Source organism: Vigna radiata, chromosome 5 (genome assembly GCF_000741045.1).
Source record: "Vigna radiata var. radiata cultivar VC1973A chromosome 5, Vradiata_ver6, whole genome shotgun sequence".
In the NCBI taxonomy this organism is placed as follows: Eukaryota; Viridiplantae; Streptophyta; class Magnoliopsida; order Fabales; family Fabaceae; genus Vigna; species Vigna radiata.
This window is the reverse complement of record NC_028355.1, coordinates 2,852,380-2,868,140: the sequence shown is the minus strand read 5'-3', so window position 1 is coordinate 2,868,140 and position 15,761 is coordinate 2,852,380. Positions and strand designations below refer to the sequence as shown.

The following is a 15,761-nucleotide window of genomic DNA, read 5'->3' as shown; positions in this document are numbered from 1 at the left end:
TTATATATAGGGATTTTATTTTCATTCTCTCAACATTTACCAGTAAATATTGTATATTCTTCATTTATATTATTTAAAAAAAGAATATTAACGTACTGATACCTATAAGTTTTAAAAGGTACCATTTTATGTACCTATACTGGTATGGAGTACTACCTTATCTGTGTAATGTATTCGTGTATCATAGAGCAGCAGATACAGTGACAGAATCAGGTTTATCTATAGAAGGCACTATCTAATATCAATTACCGTATTGCAAATATCAGGAAATTGAGTTCCTGAGGATGGTACATATACCTATCTTCTAGCCTGATGAAACTCCTAAAACAATAACAATGATCCTAATATCCTAACGACCAGAACTACATATCTTATTTTAACAGAAGTTATGACAAACAAAAATAGCCTCTGCTGCCAGAGGAATCGCATTAGAGGACGACCAATATAAATTCAAAGCCGTTTGAGGACGACCAATATAAATTCAATGCCGTTTGAATGATCATACTATCATATTCGTCAGTACAGTGACATATGCCGTTGGTGTTTAAAAAGTATCAGTATTTGTAACATTGAGAAAGTATTAGTGTTTAGAAACACATTAACTAATACATACGACCAAAATGATAATAAAAAAAGAAAGAATTTAAATCACATGTTTTTCACACAGGTAATCGTCTTGCACCATCATTATCCATTTGACAACAGAAGAACCCCAATAATCTATATCCCTCCTCCAAAAAATGAAGGTCCAGGCCATTTTCTCCATTTCTCAGATTTAGCAGATCATTTGATGGTAAAATACTGAAATTCTAATACAATTTAACAACCATTTACTGTAACATGACCGGTAACACAAACGCATACTTAACCATTTCCAGAAAAGATAAAATGGATAGAACTAATATTGGCATTTTCCAATGTAACTGCAAGTTTCAAAATGAGATTGGCATGGCACCTAAAAAGAAAATATAAATAATCAATGGGAATAATCAGGCATTAGAGGAATTAAATAATACTGATAATAATAATAATTAATACTAATAATATGCTTATCCAACAACTCAAAGGATTGCAAGTTCTCTCAATTAAACATTTTTTTTATAATTTTTATGTTATCTCACTTGCCTGTACACTTGTAATTAGACAAAATATATTTCTCAAACTCATGTTAATCCCTAAATTGAATCTCTGTAATTTTTAAATTGTTCTATAGTTAAAAATAATTTTACAACATAATTCAAATAATTTATTATAAATGGGAGAAAATTTATTTATTATAAATTTCAAATAATAAATATATTCTTTATCACAGATGTTAACCATAACATACTTCACATGTTAAAATATTCATTTATTATAAATTTTAATTCTATTTATAAAAAAAATATACTACATCTGTTAATTATAATATATTTTTTTGTAAATACTTTTACTATAATAACGTTTAGAAGAAGATGAAGAAGGATTGGTTAGAATGCAGAAGAAGCAGACCTTCGAAGATCGAAAAGCATGACATACAAGATTACAATGTACCGTATTTCACCGTGCCGATTGGGTATTGAGATAGTGTGTCGCTGAACAGCTGAAAAACCAAACAGAAGATGGAAGCCAAATTCAATCGTGAATGAGAATGAGCGTGTTGTTGGTGTTGAGAATGCGTGACTGATCTTGGATTTGTGGTGGAGGCAGAGCCATCTTCAAGGGTGGTTCATCTTCTCTGCCAATTTACCGAAATGGCCTTCATCTGCATCTGCGTGCTTGTGCTTCGATTCTCGCGCTGAGAGACTCGAATCACGTTTTCCTTAATTTAATTTTGTTTAAACTTAAAAATAAAGTAATTTTTCAACAAAAAGAAAATGGGAAAAATAAGTAATTTTTTCCGGAAATTACTTTATAAAAATATTTTTATTTACATTAAAAATTTCCTATATGTTTCTAAAAATAGTTTTACATCACTTTAGTATTAACTATATCAAGGACATTATAATTTTTTAGAATTTTTTTCTCATTTTTAATTCAATTCTATTTTTATTTAATGAAACATATTGCAATTTCTTTAACTATAAGTGTTTTTATTTATCTTTAGAAAAACCTGTTTTAGATAGTTTTGCCTTTTTATTATATATATAGACCAAGAACAGAGAGTGAGAGAATATTTGCAATCACATTAGTTCAAGTCAATTTGACAGTAAATAAAATAATAATTATGTAATTAATAAATAATGCATATATTAATATTATCACTTATTTATACTACTGTTACAGAATTATTTACGAGTATACAGTAATGGGGTAACCTTGTACATATCCTAAATTTTAAGTATGACATAATCGGTTTTAGTTTAATACATTCATTTTAACATCTGATATTGATTAGGTTGCTGAAATGATAGTTTCTCCACATATTTCCTAAAAAAATTAACTGTACCAAAATAAGACAATTTCTTAATTATCTTTACAAAAATATTTATATTTAACTTTTCTAAAATTATATTTTTTTCATATGTCTAATTAATTTATTAGGTGTACATAAATATTTTTTATTTTACTTTAAATAATATTACAAGTCACAACCAAATATTCTCAATATTCTATAAAAATCTAAAAAGAACAAACAAACAAGAAAAAACATAGAGACAAAATAAGTAAAAAATAAATGTAAACTTACACGAAGATTATTTTTTGGTGTCAGATTATGTTTTTCAACTTTACTTTACTTTTTAGTAAGTAACTATTTTTTAAATTAAAATTACCTTATCAATTTTATTTTTTAATAACATTTATTAAATTAGTCGTGTTTTTTTTTGTCATTTTTTTTAAATTTAACTATTTTATTAAACAGAAATAATTATTTATAATAAAAAATACTTATAAAATAAATAATAAATTATCTTTTATTGTAAAAATAATTGATGTTTACATTTATATTTACAAGCTTGAAAAAATGTCACCTAAAAAAATAAAATTGGTAAAAAAATGTGTAAAAATTATATGCTTTATTAATGTTATAGATGGAAGATTTTAGTTAAATTAAGAATAAAAATAAATAAATACATGAGTATGGAAAAGTTTTAAGAACCATAAATTCATGTTTCCACAAACACTATAAACTTAAAAAAAAAAAAAAACTACTAATATTTATAATCATATATAACAAGATATATCTTTTGTTATATTTTGTTTTTCTATTTTACTCCTTTAAATACTATTTTTAAAAATTTAAATAATTATTTATAATAAAAAAATATTTTTCAATTTTATCATTGTAGTAACTATTTACTCATAATATTATTTATATAATAATACTTATAATATTTTTTATCTCAATAACTAAAATTTATTTTATCTTTATTTAACTATATATACACTTTTCATTTTTTGAATTTTAGTCTTATAATTATTATTTTTAAAATTTAAATAACTTATAAATATTTTAAAAATAGGGACACATGTATATCTGTGTTTACACTGTTTAATAATAATGTGAGAGAATATTTGAATTAGAAAAGAAAATTAAAAAGCAATTGAAATATGATGCAGAAAATGAGGTTAATTAAAAGAAGAAGCTTAATTAATTTTAATTGACTTATGTGTTGATGTTAGCATCTTCCATATTGGTGGCTGTTGTTATAGTTTTGATAACCACACAAAAGTAAAAGAAGGAATAGTCATCCCTTTCAACCTATCAAAATTAGGTCAATTCTAACCTAAAGACTATGGTCCCAGGAACCAGACTAATTGTCAGATCTCGTCTCAACACTTCTTTCATATCTCTTTTTCTTTTTTCTATTTTTTTAACTACATTATTTTATTATTTATTAAATTAAATAATATACTCTCATTTTTAATTGTATAACTATTTAATTTCTATTCTTAAAAAATTATTTGTAAATATTTTCAGAATTAAACCACATGTTTTCTATTCTATACCGTTTATCTCTATTTTTAATTTATGTAAACAATTTATTATTATTTTTTTCTTTAATGTGTGCATGGAGGAAGTATCTAAATATGTATTAAATAAAAGAACCTTTTTTAATCAAAATTTGAATGTTAATTTGTCGCTTTGTGGGAGAAAATAGTTGCTATAATAGACTTCTGCTGGTCATTCTCACTGAATATATAATTTAGAATAATAATTATCTCAAACCAAAATGTTTTTAAGTCATTTCTTAATAGACGTTTATTTTGTTGAACTTTTGGTCAATGACAGAAATTTTAGGTGTTTTTTTATATCTTTTTCACATTATCAATTGCAACAAATTTAGTTTTAAATTGCACTTCAATGTTTTAAAAATATCATTTCAAAATTATATTGTTTTCTCATAAATCTAAAATATAATTTATATCCTTGAAATATATATATATATATATATATATATAATTATTATACTTTAAAATATTTTTTTATAATAAATTTAGCTATATAAATAAATATTTATTAGTATTTAGTTTTAGAACTTTTTTTTTCTTTCACTACACATTTTTTTTTAGTTATGTTCAAATAGTGTATTATCAATTTAAGTGAATCAAATAGTTTTTAGGTCTCACATTTAATTATTTCTATTCAATTTTAGTGTTTCTATTTATTGTTTTTGTTTTCAAATGAAAATGTTTGACTCTCTTATATATTTTTTCTTTGATCTTTATTTTTTTTTCTTTTGTAACATTATTTTACCCTAATAATCTTCATTATTTCTTAACACTTCAACTAATTTAACATTTAGAAAGTTTTCTTTAAGTCTTCGATATTCTTTCTCTAATATATATCTATATTAAGTCTATATATTACGGTTAAAAGTTATAGTTTTAAGTTCTTTTATTATTATGCTTAGATTTAACGTCGAAAATAATTGTAGTCATATTTATTTGTTGTTAGTTATTAATTTGACTTTGTTATCTCTTATATTTGTTTGATAATAAACAAATATTTTTATCATTTTTAAAAAATATATTTGAGTAGAGCTTGAAGGTTTGAGGAAAATATAGAAGGAAGACGAAGCTTCCTTTGGCAATAGTGTACAGCTATGCCGAAAGAGGTTTGCTTCAACCACAACTTTTTTTTTTTTTCAATTTCAAATGTCTTGGTACAAGGTTTGAATGGTTTTCGAGATCTTATATTATCTGTCTCCAATAATTGCATTTTAGTTTTAAAAATAAATAAAATTATAATATTTTTAGTTTTCAATAAATATTAACTCTTTATTTTTAATTTTTTCCAAATAGTTAATTACATCGTTATTTACTTTTACACTATACAAAAGTATTTAAAAATATATATTATTTTATAGGTAAAGAAAAGTATATATGTTTTGTTAATGTATAAATGGTTAATAAGTAACATAATTTTATAACAACTTATTACTATAATTTCAATCTACTGGTAATAATAAAAGAAATGGTAATAAAGTTGTAAATATAATGAAATATACTTTTGTTATCAAGTTAAAATAAAAAGAATATCCATAAATATAAAAATAACAATTTTTTTTTTTTTTACTTTTCTCTTTCTTTTTCCTAAAGTCTCACTTCCTTTACCGACAAAACCAAATTGTCATTAATCCACTAAGTGTACCATACCACTCTCCAACTTGTCAACCAATAGTCTATTATTTGCAGCCACACTTTGCTAGCAGCTTTGTTTTTTCATTATTATTTTTTAATTCCATCTTTGTTGATTAAATATTTATTATTAGATAAAAAAATTGTAGTTGAATGTTAAAGTTCTACTTTTTCTCTACATAAGAATATAGTAAGCCAAAGTCTATATAAGAATATATTAAGCCAAAGTTTATGATTCCATTGTGAATTGATTAACTTATTTTCTGTCTCTAACTTCTAAGAATCATCTCATTAAAAATTAAATTTGTAATCTTAGATTATTACACTATTAAATTGAAAAACTTGTAGGACTATCATTTTACCTAATGTAAAATCTTTGTTGATTAAATGCTTATTAAGGATCTTGAATATGACAATGTATTGATAGTTTATAGCTTTTGTGATTGAATGAGTATAAATCATGTATTTATCTTTAAATAAGAAGCTTACTCACTTGATATTTACTTATGTTTTTCTAAAATATTTTAAAATGGTTTTAATGAATTAGAACATATTAATTAATTGATTATCACTTAAAATCCATTGACATTAGTTAAGTAATCAATTATCTTTAGTAAGTATTGATTATTTTATAATTGATTTCCAAATATACATGTACAATTAAAAAGATTATTTAATATATAATTGATTCTCTATTTTTTTCAATGCACATCTAACTTATTGATTAATTTTAAGTGGTTGGAAACCTCTATGAGTAGTTTTTTTAATATCTTGTAAGGTGTATTTTTGAAGTAGGTTTCTACATTATAAGTTATATATTTGAGAGTTGTTCAAGATATATTCCATATCTTTTGTGATTACATGTGTTGCACATGTTGTAAAATGAATTTGAAAAATAAAAATCTCTCTAAAATTGAGTAGATTGATATTGGATACACCATGAAATGAAGTGATTCAAACCAATCAAAAATTAATTATGTCAATAAAAGAATAGTTCCCTAGGTGGAATTTAAGGTTGTGGTAAAGTGTATTAGGATTATTAGAGCACAAGCATCTACATTTGGTTTAATTATTTTTACCACAACAATGTTTCTTCCTTATTATCTTGGTAGGGTGTCATTTTCCAAACAAACATTTTCATTTTGATAGTCTATCGATATCTCTAATGTCTTTGATAAAATTATTATTGCATTCATCATCTAAGTACCAACTTTTATTTGTTTCATTATTAGAATCTCGGGGGTCCAAAATCAATGTTTCCCAATAAATTTTAAAAAGTATCATTTTTAAAACCAACTTCAATTTTATAGATATAAAATAAAAAAAATATAAATATATAAAATCAAAATCCAAACCATTTTTAATATTTTTCATAATTAATAAATTTATTTTTATCACTTAATTTTTTTTAAAAATAATCAAATAAAATTCATTAACATGTATCGGCAAGTTGAATATAATGATATTTTATACATACATCATCAACAAATTGGTATATAAAATAGTCAGACATATTATCACATACATTATGAAATTTACTTACAAACAAATATATGCGATATGACTTTTTTTTTGTCATCTCTATTAAAACAACTTTAAATAAGATAACAATTAATTTAATAAAAAAACTATTAATTTTAATAAACTTATACAATAGAAAATGCCATATTATATATATATATATATATATATATATATATATATATATATATATATTATATTTAAAATTTTCTAAAACTTACTTTTTATGCATAAAGATTATTCTACACAACAATATTATTTTTCCTACTTTTCTATACATTGTTCATTCTCGTAGTTTATAGGAATTATCTCCAGAAACGTGCCCGGCTGTCATATTATTACTACTGTATACGGTAACATAGGAAAGTATGAATACTATTGTGATGAGTTCAAAGTTTTAAATTTTTTAAAAAAATAATAGCATGTGTCATTTTTCTTCATATAGAAGCATTTTAAATTTATTAAAATAGTAAAAAATATAATATTTGTACTATATGGTCGAACCGTGCATAAAGAAGAGCGGACGACCTAACATGTTAAACACTTAAATCCGAGTAAAATAAATACAAATTTCGTTCGGTCAGGCATGAGCAGTGACTGATCTTAATTGCTAAATACTTAAGGAATTTTAAGAATCAAGGTTAAAGATAAGTACTAATCAGTCTAATGAACTGAGGTTGGGTCGTGATTAAAATTTCACTAATTTCAAACTCATCTCAAAAACTATAAATAGAGATCAACGATAAGAGATAAATGATGACATTTATTATAAATTTAAGCATTGGAGTACCTTTGACAGGTACCCCCAATCAATTTAGAGTGAGAATTAAGGAGAATTCAGACGAAAAACAGTCACCACAACTTGTAGTTAAAGAACAAAAGTATGAAAGTGTGTTTTGTGAAATTACTCAACCCTGTATATGAAACAATACTTAAAAATTATCTTAGAATTTGAATATTCATATTAATATATTATTATAACAAGTTGTTAGTATATCATATGGTATATCCCATCAAATGAACTCTAACAATTGTTGATATGGTATCTCCCATCATATGAACTATAACTAGGGTTAACATATTGTTGATATTTTCCAGGGTCATAATGGTGAAATTTTTAGATGAATTATATTGTAATACCATTTACCAACAAAACACTCCTTAATAATTCTATTTTAACAATATAAGTATTAAAAATTCAATTTTAAAAAATATCATTAAAACATCAATATAATACTAACAAATTGTCAAAGTATTTATTTTTAGATACCTTTTATACTTACATTAGAGTTGTTTCTACACTCTCTATGCTTCTTGTTAGTTATTAATTATCACTTTAGCTTTTTATCATTAATAATAAATATATTAAATAACGATAATTGAATTGTTCCAACTTGATTATCGTTAGTTGTAAGGTTGAACTAATTAGAATTGGCCATTAATGCTATGGAAAATTTTAATATTGTAACTTGAAATATTGTGTAACATAAGGGAATATCCTTTTTCCTTTGTGAAACTTCACACATACATAAGAAAGATAATTAATGTTTTTGGGCAATAAGTTAACTTTTTGTTAGTTGAAACTATATACCTAATTGTCTTAGAGATAGTTTTCTTTCGTAACATGATTAGTTTACCTATATTTCTATTCGTACAATTTTGGCTTTATGGATTTTTTATTTCTCCCCTCATTATTTTGTTTGCATTTTAATATAAAAGGTCTATGTTTTTCTCTATTTCCATTATTTAAAAAATATATACTTTTTATTTTAATTTTATAATAAACAAATTTTTATCTATTTCTTATAACTTTCCTCTGTTATATATTATTGCATGCAAAAAATATAACTTTAATTGTATATGTTATTTAAAAAATGTGTCTTTTATGTTATTTCGTATAAATGCTTTTAATTCACTCGCTTATTTATCTTTTCAGGTTTCAATTTTATTCTCTACTTTTTTAATTATTAACTAATCAACTAGGTCAAACATTATTCAGAGACCAGTAGAATTTTTTTTTATTGTTATTTATTTCTTTTTGTCTTTCTCGGCATATTTTGAAGAATTAGCTGATTTAATAATGTATATCCCAAATATAGTATTATGGACCACACCAATGGTAGTTATAGAATCTTGCATGCATTCAAGATTAATCAAACGTGGCTGCTGCATTCTAAAACTCACACATGAATATTAAAAATATAGTCAATTGAAGATCAATAACCTAAGTACTAACATTACCACTTAATTCACGTATATGAACAAATAAAATAAAACTACAAGTTGATTTTTCGTTTATATTGGTAAATAATAGAGTGGCCAAATAAATAAATAATTAATTTATTAAGAGTTACAAGTTCAAGCAGCGACTTAGTACAAATTAAACTAAAAAAATCAGAGTCAAAGTTACAATATTATTGGTAAACAAATAAGTTAATTTAGTTGTCTCTTTTGAGAACTTGTTTAATCACGCACATCATAATGAATGAGTGGATGTTATATTATAATAAAGTGCAAACAAACAAGTATTAATCAAAAGGTTGTTGTATAAATAATTTAACACTTAAGTTCATTAATCAAAAACTAATATTTTGAATCCTCCATTTATATATAACAATTAAATATATATTATCTTAAAATGAGTTTCTGGGTAAGAAAAAAAATTAAATATCACGTCTATTTTCTATATTAATTATAATTATAATTAGTATAAGAATACCATTACATTCATTTTATATATATATATATATATATATATATATATATATATATGTATATATGTTATAATTACAGTTGGTATAAAGAAAAGTTATTTTATGAAATAATCATTGTATAATTATTTTAATTTAACCAATAATAACTTAAAGTTTAGGATTTAGGGTTCGAGAAAAATGATGTTGTCCTTGTCTGTGTAATTTAGAGAGAAGCTTCTTGTTCTAAACATAGATAGATATGTGGCCTAAAAGGAAGCAAATATAGAAATTTCAAAAGAAATGTGGAAAGAAACACCGTGCCTTCCAGCCTTGACTAATTTTCAAAACATTCAAGCATCGACTTTGACTTTGCTACTTTTCCACCATTTTCTTCCTACTCTACTTTTCTTTCATCCTTTCGCTTTCCATCTCAATCTCTTCTTCTTCTTTCTTCCTGTCTTCTTCTCTCAGTTCAGTGTTTCAGATACTACTTTTCAAACACTAACTTCCCAGCAACAGCTCCATACTTTTTTCCTACGTGCAGGTGCTGCTTTTATTTCCTTTCTTTTATCTATTTTCTACTCCATTCATTTGGGTTTCACATTTCTCATCATCATGTCTCTTCTGATAAACATTTCCTCGTAGTGGTATCAACCAACTTTAGTACTTTTCAAAACCCTTTCTTTCTCTCTTTGATTCTTTCTTTCTTTCTTTCACACGTGAAATAAATACACATCTTGAAATTTTCAATGGATAATTATTTATGAGGTTTGAAAATTATTTTGTCTCCCAATCTTAGCTATAGCATCATTGTTCATACATTCTAGTCTATTATATCTCTGATTTTTTTTTTGTTTATTTTGCCAATGGAACCAAGGCACTCCCTCACTCATATAGCAGTAGTTTGCATCTCCTAAAAGTAAATTCAAATGGCATATAGAAAGGAGAAGAAAAGTATTACTAGAGGCACAAAACATATTCTCTTCTATCTCATGATCATGATGCAAAAGCATTAGCATCAAGCACCATGCACCCCATGGAAAATGTCTTCTCTCTTCCTGTAGCCGCCAGGGCTGATTTTATCCAATTTCTGTTGCAGTCTTTTGGATGCAGTTACATCTGTCTGTGGGCATTCGATTCCATTTCACCCAAGTATATTTATGCATATACACACACATTTATTCTATTTTCGTTAAAACATGTCATAGTTCTGATCTTTTCTTTTCTGGCAAAAATAGTCGTTTGTGCTTCTTGGATGGTATCTACAATGTAAGAAACGACCAACCAGGCTCTAGTTTGGGGACAGTGGCACAACAACTTTTCAGACAGTTCAGGACTTTAACATTTGATGTTAATGATGAGTAAGGCTGGCTCTTTTCTTCCATAACTTTTAAGGCAAATCGACGTATATATTTGCTTTTGAATGCAATAAATATAGACAATTTGCTTTTAAGAAAAAGGTAAACGTGTGCTTTTGTTTTATTCAGCCGTGTTCCTGGACTAGCTTTTAGGAACCAGCGTCCCTACCTAGAGTTGCAACGATTGGAACTTCTCAGACTTGCATCAACAGAAATACAAACACAATTCTTTCAGGTAATTTATTCTTCTGACGGAAGAGGATTCTCTTCAAAGTTATATTTGAGCATCTTTTTATACTAAGATTAGTTTTTTATTTTGCAGGAGGCGAGGATTAAGGTTCGTCTATTGTCAAAGAACCTGAAAATACTTTACATTAATTTTCTTTCCTAACGAGATTCATGATGAACCAGGGATCTTATATAACTAATAATGCTTGTGCCTTATATTCTTCTCAGAGTGCTGTTTTCATGGGGTGTAACAAAGGAGAAATTGAGCTTGGTTTCTTAAATATGTCCCAAGTAAGAAACCATATGTAATGCCATATTCCATTAACCAGAAGAGATATCAATGCTGTATAATTATTTGAATTTTGATTTCTTTCTGTGCAGGTTGACATTCAAACAGCACTTAGGAGTTTGTTTCCTGGAGAATTTTCAATGGGACAGTCCCAGCAAATTGATCAAAACCCTCCTACATCATCTTCATCTTCTTTGAGATCAATATCTACAGGTAGCCCTGAATACTCATCTCTTCTGTTCAGTATTCCAGGCACTTCTCAATCCCACTTCCCTGAGACACTTGGAGGAGCAAGAGTGTCCCCAATGCAGCCAGTGCCAAACACAGCCACTGGTCCTCACCAGCAAGCCATTCAAGCACTTGCACAAGCCCCTCTAACCCAATTCCCCACACCAGAAATTGAACATGATGCAATCATGAGAGCAATCCTACATGTTATATCTCCAACTTCTCATCAGCACCAAAACTTGCCCTTTACTCCAGTTGTTCATCCAGATGCCAGTGCTTTCCAGAGGTACAGATCAGACATTGGTCCTAATATGGCTTCCAATATCAGAAAGCAAAGCTTCATGAAGAGATCTTTTGCATTCTTTAGAAACTTAAATTTTATGAGAATGAGAGAACGCATTCAAGCAACGTCCCGTCCCACTAATACCCAGCTGCATCATATGATATCAGAGAGAAGAAGGCGTGAGAAACTAAACGAGAATTTCCAAGCACTTAGAGCATTACTTCCACCGGGAACAAAGGTACTGAACTAATCCATTCTATATTCTCGTCTAAGCAATGCTTTCTGCAATTAGCAAAACTCAACACAACCATAGCTATAGTTAATGTTGTTTTCTAATCAATCGACCAAAAAGTTTGTACATTATATATGATAATTTAAACTTTGCCAATATTTCATGTGTGGTGTATTCCTATTAAGGCCTTGAATTTTAACATGGTATAATTTGTTAGAAAGATAAAGCGTCTATACTAATAGCAGCAAAGGAAACATTGAGCTATCTAATGGCTGAAGTTGATCAACTAAGCAAAAGGAATCAGGGTTTGCAATCACTTTTGCCATCCAAAGAACCTACAACTGAAGAAATCAAGGCTAGATTATCTCCAAATGAAAGATTAAGTGTCCGAGTTTCACATCTACCCGAATCAAGCTCGTCACAGGAGCGAATGGTGGACTTGCAAGTGAATGTGAGAGGACAACTTTCTCAAATTGATTTGTCAATCTGCTTATTGGAATTCCTAAAACAGTGTCTCAACGTGAGCTTGGTTTCCATGGACGCAAACACCCACATTGCAGAAGGGAATAACGCAATTCATCAACTAACCTTCAGATTAAGGATTATTCAGGTATGTCTATATTTATCTCTAGAACAATTCATGAAATACTGTACATAGTTAGAAATAAACGTTATATTAAAACGGAAGCTGTTGTCATGTATAACTTTTGTTTAAAATTGTGGGTTCAACAGACAATACTATATAAGTATAATATTTGGTATATAGAGTACACCATTAATACGATATACCAAAATGCCACCATGCATATATTTACAATGTTTACATCGATCATTTTATTTTATCTTACAAAAAACTATACACGTTTAGGATAGCCACACGTGGCTAAAATATACGTAGGGTGATAGAAAATATATTACGTATGAAGTAGTTTTAGTGTCACACACACATATATATATATATATAGAGAGAGAGAGAGAGAGTAAAGTATAGAAAGTTTGTCCATGAAAATATAGTAAGGAAGATGATAAGTTTCAAAATGAGTGAGGCATGCAGGACATAAATATTCAAATAAAAGAATGTTTAGTAACAATTTGCACAATGTAAAACTTTTCAAAAGTGGGTGGCGCAGGACAAGTCTATCACTGCATTATGAGAGTAGAATTATGCAGAATTAGATGAGAAAAAAAGTGGCGGCTTCTTTTCTGCAGGATCGAAGAACCTCCCTTGATCAGAATATACAATGATGGAAAAATATATTTGTTTTTGTTACAATGTTTTAAAGCTAAAACGAAGTAACTTGGAAAGTGCAGTTGATGATAGTGAAGGTGTGGTTTGGTGTGGTTTGTCACCATCTATGATGTCAGAAAATGGCATATTCAATTCAAAAAAGTTGGTTCTATTTTGGCAGCCATCGAACATACGCTACGAGTCAGCATGAATATGTTGATAACTTCCATACGTATAAAGTTGCCTCCTAAAAGAAGAAAACTAAACTTGTGGTGATGGTGGTGTGCATCATATTACACAAAACGACTAAATAACGTCACAGTTATAGTATTGTATATATTCCATTTGTTTTGATATAGTCTACAACCAAACAATATACTATACTGTTATATCACATTGCATGTAGTATTTGGCGTCACATGTCGGAAATGACATTAAAACTCAGAAAAACAAGAAAGTCGCTCTCAAAGACTATGTAGCAGAAGTTTATAATTGGAAAATGATATCTTAACACCATTTTTTGACACTCCACACGTGTCAAAATGTGATTGGATGATTTCAAATTAAAAAAGTTGAAACAGGGGTATATTTAGAAAAGAAAAAACAAAGTTTGTTTTTTTAATTTGAAATCGTCCAACCACATTTTAACACGTGTACAGTGTCAAAATAGTGTCAAAAAATGGTATTAAAATTTCATTTTCCTTTATAATTTAGTAGGGACAGTTGTTGTTGCTGTGAAGAATAATGAGTTTTTGATGTTTGTGTAGGGAAGTGATTGGGACGAGTGTACCTTCGAGGAAGCAGTGAGAAGAGTGGTTGCTGACTTGGCACAGTACAAAGAGGACCAATAAATTTGACCAAAAACTTCAGCAGTCTATTCAACTGTCCTAGTTTATGATTAAATTGGTTTTATTAATTAGGTCTACATATATATTATAATTTGTGTTAGTTTCAGCAGTTGATCTTAGTATTGAATATCCCATTTTTCTCTACTAATCTATCATTACTTCCTTTTTCTCATAATTGTAGACGTTTTAGTTTTTTCTGTCAACATTTATGTTTTAAAAATTCTAGTTAATATATTTGTTCTCCATTAATTGTACTGAATTTCATTACTAATTAGCACTAAAGTTCAAAATATTAATATATACATTTTTCTTTAAATATAAGAATATTTTTCATCAATTCAATATTTCTTAATATATATTTTGACATGCAAAAAAACAATATCTAATTAAACTCCCTGAGACGTCATTTATCAAAACAATTTAGATGTCAGATTGAAGAATAATTTATGTAATTAGGTAAATGCGAAATTAAAAAGAAGTAAAGAAATATGGAAAGTGAAATTATAGGTCGTTTAAATGTAAAACAAAATCCTAAATTGTTATAAAGAAATGTAGTTTTAATTATGTAAGACTGATGATTATGGTTATAATTAAATGGATGCACAGGAGCCACTTGGAGTTAATGACATGCCATTGTTGTTTCTGCTCAAGAATTTACTTTTAGTACCATTCCAAAAGACCTCTTATCAATGGAGGCATTTATTGTATATAAATTAATATATGTCTCTTCTTTTAACCGATGTGGGACTTGGTTTGTATCCCAATAGAGTGGTAGTTCTTTTTTTAAGCATGTTCAAGTCTGAGAGCCTCAGTTGTTTTGATGCTAAACATTGGTTTTCACCACTAAGTATTCCCTTAAGAGTGAGTTCATGTGAGCTTCAGCATTGAGCGCTTCTTGTTCCATTAAGCATTGGGAAATTTTTGTAGTTTTTCACATTATCTAACTCTAAGATTATGTTATTATGTGGTTCATAGTAGTATTGATTCTTAGACTTAAACATGGTATGAATGGGTGTGTTGTAGGGCATTCCAAAGGACAAAATATCATTGATTGTTTGATTTCTTTAGTGTATGTATTAATATATATATTCAAACAAAGATATATTTTGACGTTCTAATGATCATTATATAGAATAAAATGAATTATGTAATGAAAATAATGAGAAATCATAGAAGTTATTCATTGGTCTAAATGAAAAAAATTAACCTTATATGTATTATAGTAAAATTTATTGACAATAGCTTTGTCTAATATTGGTGTATGTCTTTACCAACTTTTTTTTTTAAGATT

The 15,761-nt window shown here is 27.0% G+C and overlaps 1 protein-coding gene and 1 long non-coding RNA gene across 2 annotated transcripts; one reads left to right on the top strand and one right to left on the bottom strand.

The window, feature by feature from the left end:
- Positions 1-543: 543 nt before the first annotated feature.
- On the bottom strand, positions 544-1,788 carry LOC111241648. The gene is made up of 2 exons (XR_002667697.1): positions 1,534-1,788; positions 544-955 (listed from the first exon to the last, which is right to left on the bottom strand). It is a non-coding gene; the product is annotated as an uncharacterized LOC111241648 (long non-coding RNA).
- Positions 1,789-10,332: 8,544 nt separating this feature from the next.
- LOC106761474 (putative transcription factor bHLH041) lies at positions 10,333-14,597 on the top strand. Its single transcript, XM_014645028.2, has 8 exons — positions 10,333-10,928; positions 11,015-11,137; positions 11,264-11,369; positions 11,457-11,471; positions 11,591-11,653; positions 11,744-12,400; positions 12,612-13,004; positions 14,390-14,597. The coding sequence occupies exons 1-8, from the start codon at positions 10,804-10,806 to the stop codon at positions 14,471-14,473; spliced, it is 1,566 nt and encodes a 521-aa protein (XP_014500514.1). The 5' UTR covers positions 10,333-10,803; the 3' UTR covers positions 14,474-14,597.
- The last annotated feature ends 1,164 nt before the right edge of the window (positions 14,598-15,761 follow it).

Coding starts and splice junctions, on each gene's coding strand:
- LOC106761474 (XM_014645028.2), top strand. CDS start 10,804: ATGCACCCCATGGAAAATGTCTTCTCTCTTCCTGTAGCCGCCAGGGCT. Junction 10,929..11,014: donor TTCGATTCCATTTCACCCAA/GTATATTTATGC, acceptor TGGCAAAAATAG/TCGTTTGTGCTTCTTGGATG. Junction 13,005..14,389: donor TCAGATTAAGGATTATTCAG/GTATGTCTATAT, acceptor ATGTTTGTGTAG/GGAAGTGATTGGGACGAGTG.